We start from the raw sequence: 22,197 nt of genomic DNA on the forward strand, positions 1-22,197 counted from the left end.
GAGTTGGTGCCACACCTCACAGATGAGAAGCAGCTCACTGACATGGCAGTAGCCATGATGGATTTGCTGAGGCAGGAAGTAAGTGCTCAAGTGTGAAAAGAGCCCAGTAACTGGTCACATGACAGTGTGAAAAGTCAGAGGTGAGTTCTGACTCAGTTATCCTCAAACTCTCCCTTTGGAAACTTTGGCTCTTGAACTTGAAACTTTCCATGGGACAACAGGAGAATAGGAATAAATACATCAATCTATAGAAATTGAATCTATAGAAAAAGGTTACTCTCTGTCTCATTTCACAAGCACTGAGCTAGAAGGGAGAAGACTTAAGTTCAAGTCTTAACTTTACCATTTTCTCATTTCTGGATGACATTAAACAGCTCTCTTATTGAATCAATTTTTTTGTCTATGAAATTGGGATAATAAAACTTGCCATGTCTATTGCAAATGGAAACTGGATGGACTAAAGAAAATATATTTGTCTATCTGCCAGCACTTATTGGAAGTCTACTCTGGGACGGGCTGGCCAGAAGTGCAGAGGTGGCTGGGGCAGAAGTGGAATGGAGGTGGGGGAGACACCAAAATAACTAAAAAAAAAAAAAAAAAAAGAGAGAGAGAGAGAGAGACTAAGGCCTGAATGAAGTGCCAATTTAAAGGACATTAAATGACACTTAATTATCACCACCAGGTCACCAAATATAACACACCAAGTGATAAAATATAATTACAAAAATAAATGAACAGAGTCAGTGCCAACTTTGGTCTTCCAGGTTTGGTTCAGGGCAAAACCAGAAAACAGTAAATAAACAAGGGAACACTGTAGTTTACAGAGTATCAATTTACCTTGGAGAAAGGGCAAATGTTTAGAACTGGGATAGAGCCCATTCAAACAGCAAGACCTAGAGAGGAGGCAGTATGAGCTCAAAGAGCCTGATTCTTCTGAAAGCCCAAACAGATCATTAACCAGCCTTGAGAGAGAATGGACGGATTATTCCTTTGCCCGTTTTTCATTTTCAACATTTACATGGGTGTAAGACCCAATGTACTAACTTCTCAACCAGAAGTCATAGACAGAAAATGTTTATTTCAGAAGGTCTCATGAAAAAAATGTAAAAAGATCTAATGGTGTCACTTAAAAGGAGAAAGACAAATTCTTTCCCATAGTCTTGTTAGGGAAAAAAGGGCCCCAAAGCACTAGTTTAAAAAGAAAAAAGAAAGCACAGAGATCACCGTAAGAAGCAGGTCATGGGGAATATGAAATATATTGTATTTAAAAGGTCTTTCTTATTTTAAAAAGTGAAAGTCACTCAGTCGTGTCTGACTCTTTGCGACCCCATGGACTATAGAGTCCATGGAATTCTCCAGGCCAGAATACTGGAGTGGGTTGCCTTTCCCTTCACCAGGGGATCTTCCCAACCCAGGGATCAAACCAGGTCTCCCACATTGCAGACAGATTCTTTATCAGCTGAGCCACAAGAGAAGCCAAAGAATACTGAAGTGGGAGGCCTATCCCTTCTCCAGTGGATCTTCCTGACCCAGGAATCGAACCAGGGTCTCCTGCATTGCAGGCGGATTCTTTACCAACTGAGCTATCAGGGAAGTCCTTTTCTTATTTTGCTGCTGCTAAGTCACTTCAGTCGTGTCCGATTCTGTGTGACCCCATAGATGGCAGCCCACCAGGCTCCCCCGTCCCTGGGATTCTCCAGGCAAGAACACTGGAGTGGGTTGCCATTTCCTTCTCCAATGCATGAAAGTGAAAAGTGAAAGTGAAGTCACTCAGTTGTATCCGACTCTTAGCCACCCCATGGACTGCAGCCCACCAGGCTCCTCCGTTCATGGGATTTTCCAGGCAAAGTACTGGAGTGGGGTGCCATTGCCTTCTTATTTTAGGGAGTATCAAATAACTCACCTCACAGGGCTAGGAGACAATGGGATTGACAAATATACTACTATATATTAATATAAATAGATAATAAGAACCTACTATATAACAGAGGGATCTCTACTCAATACTCTATTATACATGGGAAAAGAATCTAAAGCATGGATACATGTATAATTGATTCACTTTGCTATACACCTGAAACTAACATTAACTCTAAACCAACCATACCCCAAACTGAAAGATACAGCTTCATAAATATAAGGATTGCTGCTGTTGCTGCTCAGTCGCTTCAGTCGTGTCCGACTCTGTGCGACCCCATGGACTGCAGCCCACCAGGCTTCTCCGTCCATGGGATTCTCCACGCAAGAACACTGGAGCGGGTTGCCATTTCCTTCTCCAATGCATGAAAGTGAAAAGTGAAAGTAAAGTCGCTCAGTCGTGTCCGACTCTTAGCGACCCCATGGACTGAGGCCCACCAGGCTCCTCCGTCCATGGGATTTTCCAGGCAACAGTACTGGAGTGGGGTGCCATTGCCTTCTTAGGTTACTTCTAAACATTCTGTTTCAAAAGGACACGTGACAACAGCTCCCCCTCTTTTCCATCCCTCTCCTCGCTTTCTCACCCACTGCCCTCTGCTGCATTAATCTACAAAAGACTCAGCAAGTATTATCAGCTTTCCTAGTCTTCTTGAAAATTATTTCCTTTTATCATCCCACACAGCTATATCCTTGCCCCACACCTATAGAAAGCCAACAGAGTTGTATAGCAATCATCCCATTTTTACATAATTCCGATGGTGAATTTACAAACGTTCCATCCTCTCTTAGTTCCATGCTGTTAGTATATAGTTCAGATTCCTGAATATAACCTCTGATAATGCTAGGAGGCAAGTTGGACAGGCTATGGTACCCAGTTGTTTGGTCAAACACGAGTCCAGATGTTGCTGTGAAGATATGTTTTAGATATGATCAACACTGAAGTCAGTAGACTTTGAGTAAGGGAGATTACCCTCTGGAATGGGGGTGGGCCTCATCTAATCAGTTGAAGGCCTTAAGAGCAAAGTCTGAAGTTTCCTGAAAAGAGAGGAACACTCTTCAGATCTACCACAAAGAGACTCTACCTGTTTCCAACCTGCTGCCCTGCAGAATTCTGACTCAAGACTGCAACAACTCTTGCCTGAGTTTCTAGCCTGTTAGCCTGACCTACAGAATTCAAACCTGTCAGCCTCTAAAACAGTATGAACCAATTCCAATTCCTTAGAACAAGTTCCCCTCCCTCCCTTCTCCCTCTCTCATACATATATATTGCTCCTATAGGTTCTGTTTCTCTGGAGAACACTAATACCATTTACCCTTTCTTCACATGACATTCTTGCAACCACACCTTCCTTAAAATAAACATATACATGGTTCTTTGCTTTAAGAAAAGCCTGTGTGCCACAGATTACTCTGCAGATGCTCTCTGTGGCCACAAAGGAAAGACCAGGCATATGCTTCACTCTCAGGGGAACTGGCGTGCAATCCCGGGTGGGTCTACAACTGGAAGATGACCAAGCTGTTGGCAAATGCATCTGGGAAGATGAATCCTAGGAACTAGAACACAATGGTGAAGATATCAAGGGAGACTTTTATTTCCCAGCACTCACAATAAGTTTTGTTAACAAGAGACAGTAGGTGGGGTATAATGAGAAAACGTATCTTTCCAATGCTCTCTCAGATTCTGAAAATATGGTTTACTGCTCTCCAAACAGTGTGGGAGCTCAGAGAGGGTGTGGCTGGATGATGTGAGGGCAAGAAGTCAGTTTGCAGTTGGTATATCATCTTACGTATACTATCAGCCTACTTTTATTTCTGAAGATCAGATTTTAATATATTTTTTTCTAGATAGTCTTGGTTTTGGCCTATGATTAGATGATGCGTCAGACATCTCCAGGTTTTTGGTGTGAAAAATATGGCTATCTTCTCATTGCTTCTGTGATCGCCTTCCAGTCTCCAGATTTCCTTTATGCTGCTCTCCCCCAGTTAACTCAGTAGCCTCTCACCCATTTCTTCACCTTTCCAGACTATGACCTTCCTTTAATGCCTGTCTCAAATTGCACCTCTCAGGACCGCAACATGACTTCTGTAGGTCTTTTGCATTTTGCTTCCATGGGCTCCTTCTCTTACTAAAACAAAACAAAACCCTAAAACTTTGTTTCACATCTGCATTGGTATAAAGAAATATAATCCACACCAGAATATAAATCACATAGGAATACAATCACTTTTTCTTTTGATTTGAAAAGAAAGTTAAAAACTTCTCATGGGCCTTTTAAAGTGTCATGGGTCCTGGGCACCCTGCCTCCTGATGTAGCTGGATAATAAGCCATCCTTGTTCCTCCTCCATAAAAGTATTCTACACAATTAACACACACACATATATATAAAGTCTAAAAAATAGTACTGATGAACCTGGAGATGCAGATATAAAGAAAAGACTTGTGGACCCAGTGGGGGAAGGAGAGGGTGGCGCCCATGGAGAGAGGAGCACTGACATTAATACACTACCATGTGTAAAACAGCTAGCTAGTGGGAAGAGCTGCATAGCACAGGGGGCTCAGCTCTGTGCTCTGTGATGACCTAGACAGATGGGATGGGTTGAGGGGGCTGCGAGGGAGGCGATATATGTACACATATAGCTGATTCACGTTGTATCACAACACTGTAAATAAATTATCCTCCCATTAAAAAAAAAAGTATCTACACAAATGCCTCTCTCTTAATTTACTAGCATTAACACATACTCCAGACATAAAGAGGCTCTTTCAAATCCTTGCTTCTTCTCTTTTTAACTATAAACCAGAAAAGCAATTCAAACTTCCTAAACATCAGTTTCCTACCTTGTATAAGCCTTACCTCATGCGGTTGCCATGGTAACATGTGACTGCATATACAATGCTTAGAACCTGGTCCAGGGCAAATATCCATAACTGGTAGCTAATTATATTTAAACAGACACTGGCCATCAACTATCTTGATTTAAATATCACACTATTATCTACCTTTTCATTTACATTGAACTCTTTTATCAAATAACTCCTAGAGGGATGGGACTAAGTTTCAGACCAGCAGTTCTCAAACTACTGTGCATCAGAATGCCCTGGAGGAGGTACTGAAACAGAGGAGTGAAGTTCCTGATTGAGGAGGTATGGGGTAGAGCAAGTAATATACCTTCCTAGCAAGTACTAGATGATGCTAGGGCCTGCTGGTTTTAGGGCCCCATTCAGAAAACCACTGTTTTAGATAATTCTACATCCTTCCAAAATCTAGCACAGAGAAAAGCTTTCAAATACTTCAGAGTAAATTATTTAGGTAAAAGGAGAAACAAATCCCAGTGGGAAAATCTGTCCCCTTCCCCAGTTGTGAGAAAATGTTCATTCCTGCAGGGGCTGAGCAGAAAGAGATGAGCAAAGAAATCTCATTAAAAGGGGGAAGTGGCACCACTGAACACTATCATCTGCTGGATTTCAGCGGCATGTGCAAAATGCAGACAAGAAGCCAAACAATAGCTCAGCCAACTCAAGGCTGCCTGTGTTCTGAGCTCAATCTATAACAGTGCCAGCAGGGCCGCTGGGATCCATCTGCTACTCTCTTTCTGATAACGGATCTTAGGTCTCTCTGGAAGGAAACAGCTTGACAGGAAGAAAGAAAGATTAGGCCAACTGAAAATGTCTGGATTTATGAAGCTGCACTTGAACAGGGCACAGCTTTTAACTCTTGATAGCACTTTGCTAACCTTCAACATTCCTCCACTGTTCTTTCTGATTTCTCTGTTCCTTTCATGGAGAAATGTGAATGTCAAAGTTCTCTGGACATTTTCTATTGATACACAAATTAAAGTTGCAGGATTCAGTATTGAAGGAAGACTTGAGATCCTCCAGCCCAACCCACCAATTTTATGGATGAGGAAACTTAAATCTAGGGTTAATTAAAACACGTAATTGGCAGTGGTAGAACCAGGCTGAAATCCAGCTGCCTTGACATGCAGAGAGCATATGGGTGTATAAAGCCCTTTATGCTCCTAAAATAATTAGGAGAAACATACCTAAATGTCCATCAGCAGAGGAATGGATAAAGAAGATGTGGTACACACGGACAATGGAATATTACTCAGCTATTAAAGAACAATGCCATTTGCAGCAACATGGATGCACCTAGAGATTATCATATGAAATGAGGTGAGTCAGAAAAGACAAATATCATATAGTATCGCTTACATGTGAAATCTAAAAATAAATTATATAAGTGAACTTATTTATAAAACAGAAACCGACTCACAGACTTCAACAACAAATTTATGGTTACCAAAAGGGAAATGTTGTGGGGGAAGAAATTAGAAGTTTGGGATTAACATATACATGCTGCTGCTGCTGCTAAGTCGCTTCAGTCATGTCCGACTCTGGGTGACCCCATAGACAGCAGCCCACCAGGCTCCCTCATCCCTGGGATTCTCCAGGCAAGAACACTGGAGTGGGTTGCCATTTCCTTCTCCAATGCATGAAAGTGAAAAGTGAAAATGAAAAGTGAAAGTGAAGTAGCTCAGTCATGTCCTACTCTTAGTGACCCCATGGACTGCAGCCCACCAGGATCCTCTGTCCATGGGATTTTCCAGGCAAGAGCACTGGAGTGGGGTGCCATTGCCTTCTCCGCATATACATGCTACAGTATATAAAAATAGATAATCAACAAGGACTACTGTATAGCACAGGAAACTCTACTCAATACTCCATAATGACCTATATGGGAAAAGAATCTGGAAAAGAATGGATTTATGTGTATATATAAGTGGATCATTTTGCATACAACTGAAACTAACATAACACTGTAAGTCAACTGTACTCCAATATAAGCTAAAAACTAAACTTAAAAAAATGAGTAAGAAAAAGGTACTTTTTTCTCCACTACTTTAAGGAGGAAACATGTAACTTAAGATACTTTTCACAACATGTCCTTTTGTCCCTGGAAGTAGGGGTGCTTTATCAGAGCAAGTGAAGAGAAATGAACCACCCTAAACAGTTTCAGCAGGGCCTGGAAACTTGAGAGCAAGAATGATGTCCACTGGCTACCCAGAAACTTGGCCAGAGCAGACTCTCAAAATCCAAACAGCAAATGAATGAATGAATTACTGGTTTGATGGTTATTTGCAAATTTTCAGTCAATTAAGGAATGCACGTTTCACATTAAGATTTTAAGCCTGCTATGGAGTCTCCTCATTCCCACTCACATAAAAACAGAATCACCTTTTCTATATGCTGGAAAACACAGGTTTTGGGGGTGGAAAACTGAATCTCAGAGCGCCCACTCTGGTTACTTAATTCTCGGCAAGCTGTAGAAACTTTCTGAGCCCCAACTCCCCACCCTCCACCAGTATGTATAAAAATTAAAACCTACCACCTGAGGGCTGTTGTAAGAATTAAGTAAGATAATGTGTGCAAACTGCCTTGCACTATGAATAAATGTGTATCTATTCCCCTCCAGTACCAATTAACTATTTAAAAGTAAAACAGGTATTGAGTAGATGAAGGAAGTTAGGTAAGTTAGATGAAATCAGAAAGGTAAGTGTAAGACTGTGGATGGAAACTAAAGTGCCTTTTTTGGCTGAAAATGTACACAAATCTCATTATCCTTATGGTTATCTAGCAGCTGCTTTCACTGATGTTATGCTTTGCAATACATGTAAGCAAAGCTCCTATCATCTAGATATTCTTCATACTCCATAATCCCTCACAGGTTCCCCAGTCCCTAACAAAATAGTTTCCAGGAAAAAAATAAATGTTTTTTTGCTTACCCATTCCGTCTTGGTTTCCTTGTTCTGGGCTCAAGAAACTCTGTCTCCTCCTCCATTTCCATTTCAGGGATTATGTTTTGTGGTGAAAGCATTTCCCATTCATTGTCATGGGTGACAGGCTGCAACATAACTGCATCAGGGCCAGCTTTGCCTCGGCTCTTGCTCCTCCGTGATTGGCTGCCCAGATCAGAGGCTTCCCCTAGTGCTAAAGATTCTAGAGGCTTCATTTCTTCCAGAATCTGTATTTGGGGGCTCTGGCCCAAGCTGTGATCAGAGGCTGGCTCCACAGCCTCACCAGACCATCCAGGTCCTGAGTCCATGGTCTCTGATGATGGATCACTAACCTCACTACGGCCCAAGACCATCCAACTCTGGTCTTGCCCAGGGCTTTCAGAAGATGATCTCTTATCATCTTTGGAAGACATTCTTTCTGTAGATAGATGATTTCTTTCATTTAAGGAAGCTGGTTGACCTGTGTCCGGGGAGCTGGCTAACTGAGTTTCTGGCAGCCCTTTTTCCTCGGAATCTACGTGAAGCTCTTCTAATTCCAATGTGATTTCTCTAGCTTCACAGGCCTCTGGCTCTGGCAGTGAATTTTCTTCATGGTTTACAAGTATGTAATCCATGTGCAATGCATGACGATCTTCTTTCTTCTCAGTGTTCCTTTCCTCCCCATGTTCTGATTTTACCTGCTCAGGCTCTTTGGTAGGAATTATTTTTTCTTCTTCCAACTCTAATATTCCCTCACTGGCACCTAGAAGTGAAAAATGAAGGTGAGAAGGAGAGAACAAGGCTTCATTAACACATTATGTGACTTGTGATCTTTGCAAATGATCTATCTAAAGAGAGAGAGTTTAAAAAATACTTTTATTTTGTAAAAAAAAAAATACTTTTATTTTGTAGAGCTGTTTAATTTGCATGCACTCTCAAGGATAGTTATTATATAAGCAGTAGATATTACTGCAGTAAGTCAAGACTTGGTTAAGCATGCACTGCAAATGTAGTTAGTTCCTCTGTACCAACATTGGTAGGAAGAGTACATTTTACAAATTGAATGAAAGCTCAATTTCTCAAGCCTGGAGGAATGAAAGGCTTCTTACCACTTGGTGGTCCTATGTCTCCACCTGCTGGTGAATCTGAACGATCTGTTTCTACTTCCCAGTCAATGTGTGATGGAGACAACTCAGGGTTGGCATCAATTCCGACAGGCAAAGGAACAGACTCAGGGTCTTCGTGAATGTGCAGTACAACTGGCTGGCCTTCGGGCTGTCTGTCTGTGGTCTCAGCATGGTTTTCCTGGTTTCTTTCATCAGGAAGGGCAGAAAGCAGTATCTCTGCTGCTTCGCTCCCCAGAGACTCATCCTCTGGAGTCCCAGATTCCTCTGTGGTTTTGATGCCAGGAGTAGGTTCCGTGAGATAGGATAAATCAAAGGGAGGTGTGTAAGGTACCAACTCATGCTTCAGGGCATCTTCTTCCAAGGGAGGGTCAACACCATAGACAAAGTGTTCAGGCTCTTTCATTAAGTCTTCATCAATATTTTGGCCCATGACATCATACTCAAAGTCACCCCACGAGGCTTCAGAGGAACAGATATCATGCTTCCCTGTCTCCCCATCAAATGGCGTTTCAGGAATGCCTTCTGATAATGTCAACTTACTCATGTCATCTATTGTTCCCGTGGATGTGTTGAGACCCGAGGCATCGCTGAGACTGTGGTCGAAGGCAGCTTCACTGACATCCAGACAAGTGTCCGAGGCTAGCAAAGCATCAGGAACCGTGGCAGGATTCTCAGTAACAGAGGGCTGCTCACGGTCCAACAAGTCCCCTGCATCGGTCTGCCTCTGAGGAAGAAAGTCTTCTGATATCGAAGATCTACTGTCGTCCACAGTTGTCTCTTGGTAAGTTGCACAAATACCAGTTTCCACATTTTCAATCATTGAGATTGTTCTGTCAACAGGTTCCAAAACTGGTGCCATATCTGGGTTGGCTCCTTGTTCTGATGCTTTTAAGCCTGCATTGTTTTCACCATTAATTTCAGAAGGCTCAGGAAAACACTCGTGAGAGGAAGGCTGAGATGAGTCATTTGTGTTTGTCTGCTCGCTGACTGGAGGCAGTGGAATGACATTTTCAGAGGACAGTTCTGAAGTATAAGGGACAAATTCCTGCCCAGGCTCCTGTCTGGATTCTTCATCTATCTCTGGCTCGGTGAGATATAACTCACTGGCTTCCCTTTCAGGTCCCAGCCCAGCATCCATGTGCTGCTTAGTCTCTGGCTTTACTTCATAATCATGACAAACATCAGGGCTGTTGGAAGCCTGGGAATTGCTGTCGTGGTCACAGTGAGTCAGTATATCAGGATTCTCACCATCTGTCTTCACACTGAAGGGCTGTTTCACACCCATCCACAAGTCGGGCGAAGATGAGGCCAGGTGCCCACCCTCTTGGAAGTTGCCGTGTAAAATATCTGGAACAAACGTGCCCTGGGGGCCCTCAGTAGGGGTAGAGTCACTCCATTCAGAGCCTGACTTGTTCATCATCCGCGTGGGAGAACTGACAGCAGGGAAATCTTCAGAGGTCATGTTTGAATTTGTCATTTCACTTGGGTGTGATTTTTCTTCTTCCCACCAATTTGTTTCTTGACACTCAGTTGTTGCTACACCAGATACAATGCATCCATTTTCATTTGCGTAAGTACAAGACGAGTCTGGCTGGTCCCAGGCAGACAGCACTGAATTCTGACACTGTTCTTGCGTAGGCACTTCAGAGGAGAGTTCGTCACCGGCAGAAGACATGAAGGTTTGTTCTCTGGAATCTGTGTCTTTAATTTGTTCCAATATTACAAGTTGGTTAAGCTGATCAGCTTCTGGGTCTGGCTGCCTTGGTTGAATGTTCCAAAGCTGCTCGTGGGCATTCTCCCCATTATGATCTAGAAAGGGTGACTGATGGTTATCATTGAAAGGATTGGTACCATGTAGTGCCAGGGATTCAGTATCACCCTGAATGGGCACTCCCCAAGGACCCATGTTTTCGCACACTGAGGAATTCATTTCTAGCACAGCACTTGAGTTAGATAATTCTCCTTCAAATGCACTCTCGATTGGTCGCCCTTCCTGTAGGGAGGGCTTCCACCACTCCGTGCTCTCAGTTGAGAAGTCAGCCATTTCCAATTTAGAGTAATTTTCATTATTTGGTTCAGCTTTGGGAGATATTTGCCATATGACATCTCCTGTCCTCCCTATTTCTGGAGAAGACCTTGTCTCCTTATCGACTGATGTTACCTGTAATTCAGTCTTCCTTACTGGTGAGAAATTCCAGTGATCAGGGCTGCTTTGTTGATCATCACAGGATGGGTTTGACTTATTCTCATTCTCTGCTTGCTCTGGACTGCCTCTATAGACAGAACATTGCTCAGATTCAGGATCTGCTGTGGCCAAGGACTTATTAGATTTATTCAATGAATCCCAAGCTCTGAGTTCACTCAGAGCCACTTGACAAGTATCCGAATGGATCTCTTTCTCCACTGACTCTTCATAGCCTTCACCTTCATCATCAGAACCTGAGCTTGTTGAAATGAAGCTGGTGTCCTCTGGCTGTACAGTTTCAGGAAGATCACGTTCATTTTTCTCCTGATGGCTGACCACTAGCTTTCTTTCCTGATACGCATCTGAATATTCAGAATATCTACCTGTTTCTGGGCTGGATAAAGAAGAAAAGGAATCACCATCTATTGAGTCACCCCAAAACTCTAAAAATTTAGGAACCTTGTGATCTAAGCTCCTTTCAAACCTGTCCATTCTGTTTTTCTCCAAACCCTGCATTTCAGCAACTACTTCTGCATGACCATCAGTAGTCATTAGTTCAGATTCTTGGCGATTCTGTGTACTCCAATCATTTTGATTTTCCTTCTGATGCCCAGTATTGAGTCCTTGGTCCCAGGAAGGCAATGTAGACGAAGAATCATTTATGTCAGGACTGGATGCACTTGAAAGTGTATACTCACTAGAAATACTATCTCTGTCATCATTTCCTGATAAATTGGCTCTTGGAGGGCTGTTTTCAGTATTCCTAACTTCGAGATTCATAGTTATCTCAGAACTTGCACCACTAACCAGCACATCACTGTCTTTAGGGCCATCCCAAGAGTCAAGGCCTTGGGGACATTCATCAGGTGGCTCTTGGTCAATTTTCTCTGGCTCCAGAATGTCACATTCTTCAGCTTTCTCCACATCCACTTGAGGTAGACACACACTTTTTGTGGAATTCAGCCTACCTGGAATTTCAGTAGTTTCACTTGAATTTCTTCTGGGGCTTATGAGGTGCTCTTCACAGGTCTCTCTTGCTGGCAAGTGATCTTCGGACACCTCTGTTTGCACATCACAGGGGTCTGGAGTGTAAGACCCCTTCTCCTGCTCTAATACTTCCTGGGGTTCCTTGGTCTGAGGACTGGAAGTCACTGAAAAATTTCTGATTTTGCCTGGTTCATTGGAGATTTCTTGATGATCAGATGCAGCTGGGGATGGGCATTCCTGGCTACCTTGCCCTTTTCCAGAAGGTTCTGAGGTTCCATCCATTAGCTCATCACTGGAATTCTCCCTATCAGCAGCTCCGTGGAATTCCTTCTCACTTTCCTTTTGTCCATAGCTAGGACCCTTCCAGGAATCTGAGCATGCAAAATGCTCTGGATTCTCAAGTCTGGTCACCAAATATGCCGAATCACTTGGCAGGGTTCCTCTGCATGTGTCCTGCTTGTCAGGATCGATTGTTTCAGACTCACTGGCTTCAGAGGCTTCCAGCACGTCTGCAATGTGACTATCCTGAATTTTTTCTAATGAGCTGGTTGTTTCAGGAGGTGATCTGCTCTGTTCTGTATCTGTAGCATACGATGGGCTAGGTAATATTAATGATGACATGGCATTATCTCTCATGACAGAATCCCAAATACTATTCGCGATCAGCTGCCCACTTTTCTCATTCAGCACGTGGTATTCATCAGGAGCCATGTCCAGGCTGTGCTCAGAAGAGGCAGGGAGTTCCCAGTCTGCCTGATTTGCCTCCTGATACTCCACGCCCCAGGGTTCTACCTGTCTCACTGAAAATCGGGTTTCAGGTTCGCTACCTTCCGCCATGTACCCTTGTGCCTGACCTTCACCAGTGATGGCCACGCCCGCACTGCAGTCATCCCAGTCCAAGTCATTGTCCATATCCGAGATGGTTGCAGTAGACTGAGTGTCCTCCAGAATCACTCTGTTCCACGTGTCGAGGCTGTCAGGGGCTGCCTGCCGGGCGTCAGCACTGCTGTGCAGAAGTGTGAGCTGTCGGTTCGTCTCATTGTACAGCTGCATCATGCTGGGGTCGTCATAACTGGACTGGCTGCTTTCCCCCATGTCATCCTCAAAGGAGACATTCTGATCATCCGTGGGCTCTACTTGGAGTAGATCTTTATCTGGGCTATGGGTGGCATTTATTTCTGTGCCACCATCTGCCTGAGATGAAGCCCACATTTCCAGGTTCCCGGGACCTGAACTCATTCTATTTCTTGGTGGCTGCTGCGGGGACTGAGGAGGCATGTCAGCGCCCCCTGCAGTACAATTAGCATCTTGTGACTCAAAACCCTCCTCTTTAGTGAGTGGCTTGTCTTTGGTTTCTTTCTCCTCTTTGGCCAATGTTGGTGAAGTATAAGAGTCAGAGGTGGAGTAGTTGGTATCTAAGGGGGAGGGCATTGAGTCTTCCCTGACATTGGATGCACTGTAGTCAGAACATTTATAGGATAAGAAGGAGTCCTCCCAAGGTGCTGGGACATCTGAACCTCCTTCCTTGTTACTCTCCTCGAAAAGATTCCAAGAATCTACATTTTTGTACATTTTGCCCCTAATTGTTGGGTCCACCACACTGTTCTGATGGTCCTTTGCTGGCTTAGAACTATTCCATGGATGATCCAGATCAGATGTGGGATTTCCAGATATGAGAATATCATCCCTGGGGTCATGGTTTTTCTTGCCCCAGATTTTTTGAACCGCTTCATTATTTGCCTCACTGGGTGAACTGTCCACGAGGTCTTCTGAAGGGAAAGCGATCCCACTTTTGGCCATGGCCCACTCGTTTGGGTCTCTCACAGAAGGTGTCTCGCTGCTCGTTGGGTGCAGATTCCAAGTATTTTTCAAAGCTTTGGCATCACCTTCTTCACCAAATGCACTCCAGGCTGGGAATGACGCTGCAGCAGCTGGTTCCTCATCCTCTGTGGGGTTTCCCCACGGCTCAGGCATGGCTGTGGGAGAGCGGTCAGAACGCCACAGGGCAGCGAAGTCTTCTATCAGGTGGTTTGTTCCGTGAGGAGAAACATTCAGCAAACGTGATTTCTCAGGGGGCATGTCCTGAAACTGGAAGTTTTTCTCATCTGAGTCTTGAATATTCTTGTTGCCCAGCCCAGATTGACCAAATTCTGACTCCCAGGGACTTGACTTTGGGAAGTCAAGATTCTTGGGTTGAAATATAGAGTCTGAGGCTCTTCTATCAGCTGGGCTTGGCTTATGATCTTTCCAGGACTCAGGGCTCTGGAAGACAGATTCCTGCTTGCTGGAACTCCATGCATCCACGATATTTTTAGAGTCGATTTCCAAACCATCCCACCAGCTGCTGCATCGCGCCCGGGTTAGAGGTGGCCCTGGGTGGCCTGTGTTGACTGTCTTGGGGGTCACGTCTTCTGAACAGAGCAGAGCTGGTTCTTCAGTGGATGGTGAACTTTCCACAAAGCTGTTCATAGGTGTTGGTGGGATCCTCTTTCCAACAGTTTTTAGACTTTCTGGAGAAGGAGATTCATCTTGCATAAAACCTGTCAGGCTCAAATTTCTTTCAGAATTATCCCCAGGACTTTCTTGTCTCTGGACAAACTCCTCATCAAATTCCACGAGGCTCTCTTTGCCAGCCCCTGACAAGAGAGAACTGGATGAATAATTAGGCATGTCCATCCCCCTCCTGTCAAGTTCTTTAGACCCCATGGTGAGCTGTCCTTCTGAGGAATCGCTGTTGGGGAAGAAGTCATCTGTTGGGGAGTAGTCTGCAGAACGGGAGGATGGTTGGGACTGCCCAGAAACCCTGGGTGCTGGGTCAAAGTTGAAAAGGTCGAATGATTGACCATGTTCTCCAGAGCGGGCATGCTCCTCCGCTACTGCTCCTTCGGGGATGGGACTGTAGGAGTCAAACCCTGGGAGGAGGCTGTGGTGAGGCCCCGCCCCTTCTCCCACAGGGCTGTCGTCACTGAGGAACACGGAGCTCTCCTTGGATGAGCGGCTGCTCCTGATGGTGGCCAGCCCACTGTCTGGGCTCACCAGGTCCGCATTGACATCCACCTGGGCCTGGTTAGAATCGCCGAGATCAGGAGGATTTTCCAAGAAATTCACAGAGCTGGGCTGTGGCTCTACATCAGAACCATACAACTCCATAATCCCTGAAGATCCCTGGGAGAGGGGGGCACTGCCTGCCACCGCTTCTGTGGAGGATGTCCGGCTGTTGGAGGCCATCTCCGGACACCTCCTATTGATGACTTCCTTGACAAGGAGAACCACCTGATCACAAGTCACCGAAGGGTTCTCCTGCTGGTACACCAGGATCTCATCACAGCCACACTCAAAGGGTTCCAGCTCCAGGCAAGGGTTCTGGCACTCTTCCAGTTCACAGCAGATCTGTTGGGGAGGAACAGGGATTTGTGTGAGCACTCAGGTTCTTTTTGCCCTTTGCAATTTGTCTTTCTTAATTTTTTGTAATATAAAATTAATCTGTGTTCATCTGTCTAGAAAAAAAGACAGAACTGAGAATAGTAGAATGAAAAACACACCAAATTCAACTTAATTTACCACCACATTCTCTAATCCAACCAAACTGGCTTTTTGTTGAACCCCAAATCCAGTTGCTCAGTTTTGCTGGCTCTAAAAAGTTATAGGTAAAGAGAGATAAAACTACTTAAATCCTTTCCTCAGTGTAACTTAATGCCATCATCCAACAGGAGCAAAATTCAGCTTTGCAAAAGGCAGAGATAATGCTAGTTGTAGACAAAACTGGGGGGAAAATATTGGACTAGGGAAAATGATGCAGAAGGAAGACTCCTGTTTGTCATAGGCAGCTGAGACCTGCTTTAAGGTAAAGGAGAAAGTAGGAAGAGGAAGCAGTTTCCAGGGGCAGCTTTCTCAACAGCACTCAGGCTCCAGCCTTCTCTTCCTGCCCCCAGAAGCACTGACAGAGCCCAGAATAGACAGAGCTTCCGTGGAAAGTAGGCGGATGTGAGGCCAAAACTGCGCTGTAGCTCTATGACTTCCTGGGAAATGCTGAGGACATTTTGCACACTGGGCCTTTGAAATGGCCCCAGAGGATAAGTGGAGGTAATAACAACAAAAACAGTTATAAATACAGAGCTCACATAGACAATAATAATAATAATTAACATTCATTGACTGCTTTCATATGCCAGGCACAGTTCTAAGGATTTTATGTGCAATATCTCCTTTAATCCTCACAATAATTCTACAAGGTAGAAAGTTTTCCAAAAATTATTTTTTATTTATTTTTGACTGTACTGGGGTTCCACTGCTGCTTGGGCTCTTCTCTAGTTGCAGCAACTGAGGGTACTCTTCGTCGAGGTGTGTGGGCTTCTCATTGAGGTGGCTTCTCTTGTTACAAAGCAGGGGCTCTAGGGCATGCAGGCTTCAACAGTTGTGGCTCCCAGACTCAGGCCCATTAGTTATGGCACAATAAGCTCATTTGCTCTGCAGCATGTGAAATCTTCCTGGATCAAGGATCGAACCTGGGTGTCTTACACTGGCAGGTGGATACTTTACCACTGAGCCACCAGGGAAGCCCCGTAGTAGCCCTCCTGTTATCCCCATTTTTTCAGTGAGGAAATAGAGACACAGAAAGTTTAAATAATTTGACCAACAACACGCAGGTATCAATGGATGGAGCCACATTTTTGAACTCAGGCAACTGAGCTATAGAGGCTGACCCTTAACCAATTGTGACCACATGGTCAAAGAAGGATTCCTCTAGAACAGTCCTGACTTTGTGTTGCTTAAGATCTCAAGGAGATGTCTCTTAAGTGATAGATGGGGAGGGCTGGTGAGGAGAGACAGGGTGGAGTCAACTCAAGGGCTTCTAATCCCTTCATCTATCTTCTACTTCTGTCTGTTTTAGATTAACCAACATTTAAATCAGTTTGCTACAAAAAGTGATTTGAAACCACTGTTTTAGAGGCTTAGGAGACTTTAGTCCCGTCCCTAGGAAACCAGTGACCAAAGATAAAATAAAATTTTATTTATAAGACATAACAAAAGCTTTGAAACTGTGTGGAACAAAGTACTGAAAAAGCCACAGGCTGGTGATGCAATTCACAGATGGGTCAGAAGGGTATCAGATGCATCTGCAGCAAGAGAAGGGGGCTTGTTCACACTTGGATTTAAGGGCACAGAGAACCTGGAGAGTGTCAAGAAATGGATCTCTTGGGGGACAGAAAGTGAGGATGTTGAAAAGAAGGGAGTTGAGACTTCACCTCTAGCCATCTGTGAGTAGACCAGGTGTCTAAGCCATTAGTGAGGAAAGATAAGTGATGAAATGGTTCTATGTCTGTGTCATCCATATTATAATGAATTATGTATAGTCCCATATTAGTTATTAAATATGCCTGATTTGGTATATCACTGGCCTATTTTCACTGACTTTTTAAAAAAGGAATGTTGTTTTTTTAAAAAAATTTACTTATTTATTTTGGATGCACTGGGTCCTTGTTGCTGTGTGGGCTTTCTCTAGTTGTGGTGAGCAGGGGTACTACTCTTCACGGCGGTGCATGGGCTTCTCACTGTGGTGGCTTCTTTTGCTGCAGAGCACAGGCTCTAGGCGTTTGGGTTTCAGTAATTGCAGCATGCAGCCTCAACAGTTGTGGCTCATGGGCTCTAGAATACGGGCTCAGTAGCTGTAGCGCATGGGGGTCTTAGTTGCTCAATGGCACATGGAATCTTCCCAAACCAGGGATTAAACCCATGCCCCCTGCATTGACAGGCAGATTCTTATCCATTGCACCATCAGGGAAGTCCTAATTTTGTCTACTTCTTATATTATGAAAACGTTGGGTTAAAAGACTCAGCTCTCAACCAAGATGGTTTGACTGATTACCCAAACAGAATTTTATTATAGTACCTGGAGGAAAACTTTTTTTGAAAAATGTATGTTTTTCTCCGACATGTCCAAGGTGTCCAAGGTATTTGATTAGTGGCTGTGTCAAAATACTAACTTTGATTAAAGCTTCAGATCAGTTATTAAGCATTGGGAACCAAACAGGTATTTAGTCAGGGAATAAATTTTGTTAGTTATTACCAGGTAGCAATCCTCAAAGCAAACAGCACCCAAAGGATGATGACTTTTATTTGGGTGAAAAAGATATGATCTTTCTCTTTATGGATTCAGCCAAGAAAAGAAATGGTTATGGGGCTCTTTTAAAGTCCCTATATGGATGAAGGGAGTCAAAAGGTACAAACTTCCAGTTACAAATAAGTCACGAGGATGTCATGTACAGCTTGGTGACTATAGTTAACAACGCTGTATTGCATATTTGAAAGTTGCCAAGACAGTAGAAGGGCTTCCCAGGTGGCACAAGTGATAAAGAACCTGACTGCCAATGCAGGAGACATAAGAGACTCAGGTTTGATCCCTGGGTTGGGAAGATCCCCTGGAGAAGAGAATGGCAACCCACTCCAGTATTCTGGCCTGGAGAGTCCCATGGACAGAGGAGCCTGGCGGGCTACTATCCATAGGGTTGCACAGAGTTGGACAGAACTAAAGGGATTTAGCTTGCACACAAGAGAGTAGAGAGTAGTTCTCATTGCAAGAAAAAAAATTATATATTATAAAAAATATATAATTATACAAAAATATCATTATATATATGATGGATGTTAACTAGACTTAATGTGGTGATCATTTTGCAACATATACAAGCATTGAATCATTATGTTGTACACTTGAAATTAATATAAGGCTATCTGTCAATTATACCTCAATTAAAAAATGAAAAAAAAGCCAACATTTACCTCACTGCCAATTCTGGTTAGTAACAGAGCATAACAGCTAAAAACTTAAAAACTGAATTAAAGCACTTAACACTAATTAATTAATTAGTTAATTTATACCATCAAAACTAAAAATTTGAGAAATAACTAGCCAAATGTGCAAAGTGCCCCCAACATTTCTTCTTTTAAAGTAACATTTAAGCTACCATCAATTTATTTATTTATTTGTTTTGGGCTGTGCTGGGTCTTCGCTGGGCTTTCCTTTAGTTGCACCAAGCAGGGGTTACTCTCTAGTTGCGGTGCATGGGCTTCTCACTGTGGTGGTTTCTCCTGTTGTGGAGCACAGGCTCTAGAGCACATGGGCTGCAGTAGTTGTCACACGTGAGCTCAGTAGTTGGAGCTTCCAGGCTCCAGAGCACAGGCTCAATAGTTGTAACACATAGGCTTCGTTTCTCCCCTGCATGTGGCATCTTCCCAGATCAGGGATTGAACCAGTGTCTCCTGCATTGGCAGGTAGATTCTTTACCACTGAGCCACCAGGGAAACCCAGCCTCCAACATTTCTTAAAACTCAAATTCTAGGACCTTATCTCTTGGGCTAATTTCTCTAAGCCACCGGTCCATTGCCATCTTCTACCCCATGTTCTGAGAGCCAGCAGATGGGGATTCGTGAAATCGTTGGGTCAAGGAAGTTCTTACCTGACTGCACAGCTCTAGGTTCTCAGAATACACAGCGATCTGTTGTCTGGGCTGCTGCTCCTCTGACAGGTAACTGGCCAGGAGGATGAGGACATCAAAACCAAACTTGTCTGTGAATGCTTTCAAATCACTGGTGATATTGCTGTGAAATGTACAGTTCTGAAACAACAGGCAATTTGATATTAACATCAAGCTGCTCGGCTCTGGTGAATCATGCCACAAATTTGTCCAGTCTTAAGATGTATTACCAATGATACTTATTATTAGATACAAATGAAATAAATATTTTGCTTTGAGAAAGTTTGCAAATTTTTCATACTATGGCTTGAAATATACATTCCTTGTTTTGTTTTGTTTTCCTAAACCAAGAAAGGAAGGCATCATTGCTGTTACCATTAAGAACAGTTTAGAGAGGAACAAATAGCTTACCATTTTTTCCCTAAAATGTTTGACTTTGTAAAACATACTTTTCCTTTTATTGTTCACATGACATAGGAATGTCTGTAGATTATTATTACAACCCACTAGAAAAGTAGGAGGAAGTTATTGTTTTTTTTCTGTAATTATTTTCTAATGATTATTAACTCCAAGCAGAATTCCTGAGGATATACTCAGCTGAGTTTACCAAATTCTTTTTATTCCAACGTAGAAATCTAGGAGATTTGTGTCAGGGATGTAATGTCAGATCTGCTTGCTCTTTCTATGTGATATCTAAAGAGGAAGGAATAACTGGAAAAGGGACCCATCATCAGAGTATACCCAGACCTGTGGCTCACATCATCTGTGGGAATGTTCTGGCCTTTTTGAATTGTATTAACTACAATGAGACCCACTTTTTGTCTGCATGGTTATCTCTCTTTCTTAAAACAATACTGCTAAGTCACTTCAGTCGTGTCTGACTCTGTGCGACACCATAGACACAGCCCACCAGGCTTCCCCATCCCTGGGATTCTCCAGGCAAGAACACTGGAGTGGGTTGCCATTTCCTTCTCCAATGCATGAAAGTGAAAAGTGAAAGGGAAGTAGCTCAGTAGTGTCCGACTCCTAGCGACCCCATGGACTGCAGCCCACCAGGCTCCTCCGTCCATGGGATTTTTCAGGCAAGAGTACTGGAGTGGGGTGCCATTGCCTTCTCCCTAAAACAATACACTGAATACCATATGTTACCCCCTAGCATAATGCCTGGCATATACTAGTTGCTCAAGAAAAGTTTGTTGAATGAATGGAGAGACACAGAAAATCAACCTGTGCTACATAATCCTTTATCATAGTGTGTGTATATATATATATAATATTAATAACACCTGTAAATGACAATCACATAATCTTCACCTGATAATCCATAGCTCTACTCAATGGAAATCATCTTAATGTGCATTCAAGAGATATAAAGAATTCTGTTAATTTTTTCCTGATTACAAAGTCATCAGAATTATGCATGGCACTGGTAAAACATTAAAGCAGTACAGAAAAGCAGCCCATAGGAAGTGGAAATACCACACACCTCCACCTCAAATAACCATTATGAAGAGCTAAACAGTGCAGCACATTTGGGTGCAGACTTTTTTCATGTCCAGATGAATGTTTGTATATGGTAGCTCTTTAACACTTGTGGATTCGATATTCGTAGCTTAGACTATTTAGCCACTTGAAATATCCCATAATACATGTATTCTGTAATTCTGCTGAGCTGAATGTCAAGGTTGATGAGGTCACCGAGAGAGAAAACGAGAAACCTGGCCATTGGGTGGATCCAACCCATCAGTGGCTTCCCTGCCTCTAGGAGCCTTGCTGTCTACTCCTGTGGCCACTACTCTCATTAGCTATCTCATGAGGCTACTTTCACTTTTGGTTACAAGGAAGTGCACATGGGAATTCACAAAGATCTCAGGATACATTGCTGATGAATACAAAGGGTCTACCGTATGGACCTGGTAATGAAATGTATGATGCTCAAATACAATAGCTTTTGGAAGTATGCACACAGTCAGCTTTCATGCATTTAATTTATTGTCCAAGTGTCATAATAATAATCTTTAAATAAGTACTTCAAAAATTAATTCACTCACAAAAGTAGATTTTTAGAATGAGTTTTTTTAATTGGACCTTATACACAATGGGCATTCAATAGATAAAATTATTTCAAATCATTATTGGTGTTAACTATCAAGAATCTCAATGCTGAGCTTCTTGCTATTATGAATTGCAAAAAAAGATGAGGTCCTAAAGGAAAACAATAATGGACAACAACCATGTACATCTTATCTCCAATGACTAAAGGCTTTGGCATAAAAAGACTTAGAATTTTCCTTTCAAAATATTTTTTTCATGATGTGCATAAACTCATTTCCCCCAACATATTTATAAACCCTTGAAAGAAGACACACCACTTCTAAAAGATTCTGACACACAATAGTAATTACCATGACACTTCTAGCTGGGTCCCTCACACAAGAGAAAGCAGGTTTTCCTGGTACCTGAGTGCAAGATTAGCACTCAAGAGAATCAGCATTGTTCAAAGCCCTACTTGTGGAATATGTGCTATTCAAAAAAGATGGCTTAGCTCCAATCTCTCTGGACTTTGTATTAAAATGATGGCCCCAAGATCTTGCTAAACTCTAATCCAGCAGCACTGGCACCATCAGGCATCTTGTTAGAAACGAAGGGTCTCAGGTCACACTCCAGACCTACTGAAGCAGAATCTGTGTTTCCCACAAATCCTAGGCAATTCAAATGCACATGGAA

At 43.1% G+C, this 22,197-nt stretch overlaps 1 protein-coding gene across 6 annotated transcripts in view; it reads right to left on the reverse strand.

The window, feature by feature from the left end:
* The window catches only part of PRUNE2 (prune homolog 2 with BCH domain), a 294,221-nt gene that overhangs the window by 81,387 nt on the left and 190,637 nt on the right, over positions 1–22,197 (reverse strand). For all 6 annotated transcript variants that reach the window (XM_061425575.1, XM_061425573.1, XM_061425570.1 and 3 more), the window contains exons 7-9: positions 19,453–19,611; positions 8,806–15,385; positions 7,706–8,459 (exon numbers count right to left, since the gene is read on the reverse strand). In XM_061425575.1, the coding sequence (XP_061281559.1) occupies positions 7,706–8,459; positions 8,806–15,385; positions 19,453–19,611 (7,493 nt within the window). The remainder of the gene's footprint in view (positions 1–7,705; positions 8,460–8,805; positions 15,386–19,452; positions 19,612–22,197) is intronic.

This window comes from Bos javanicus, chromosome 8 (assembly GCF_032452875.1).
Source record: "Bos javanicus breed banteng chromosome 8, ARS-OSU_banteng_1.0, whole genome shotgun sequence".
NCBI classification, from domain to species: Eukaryota; Metazoa; Chordata; class Mammalia; order Artiodactyla; family Bovidae; genus Bos; species Bos javanicus.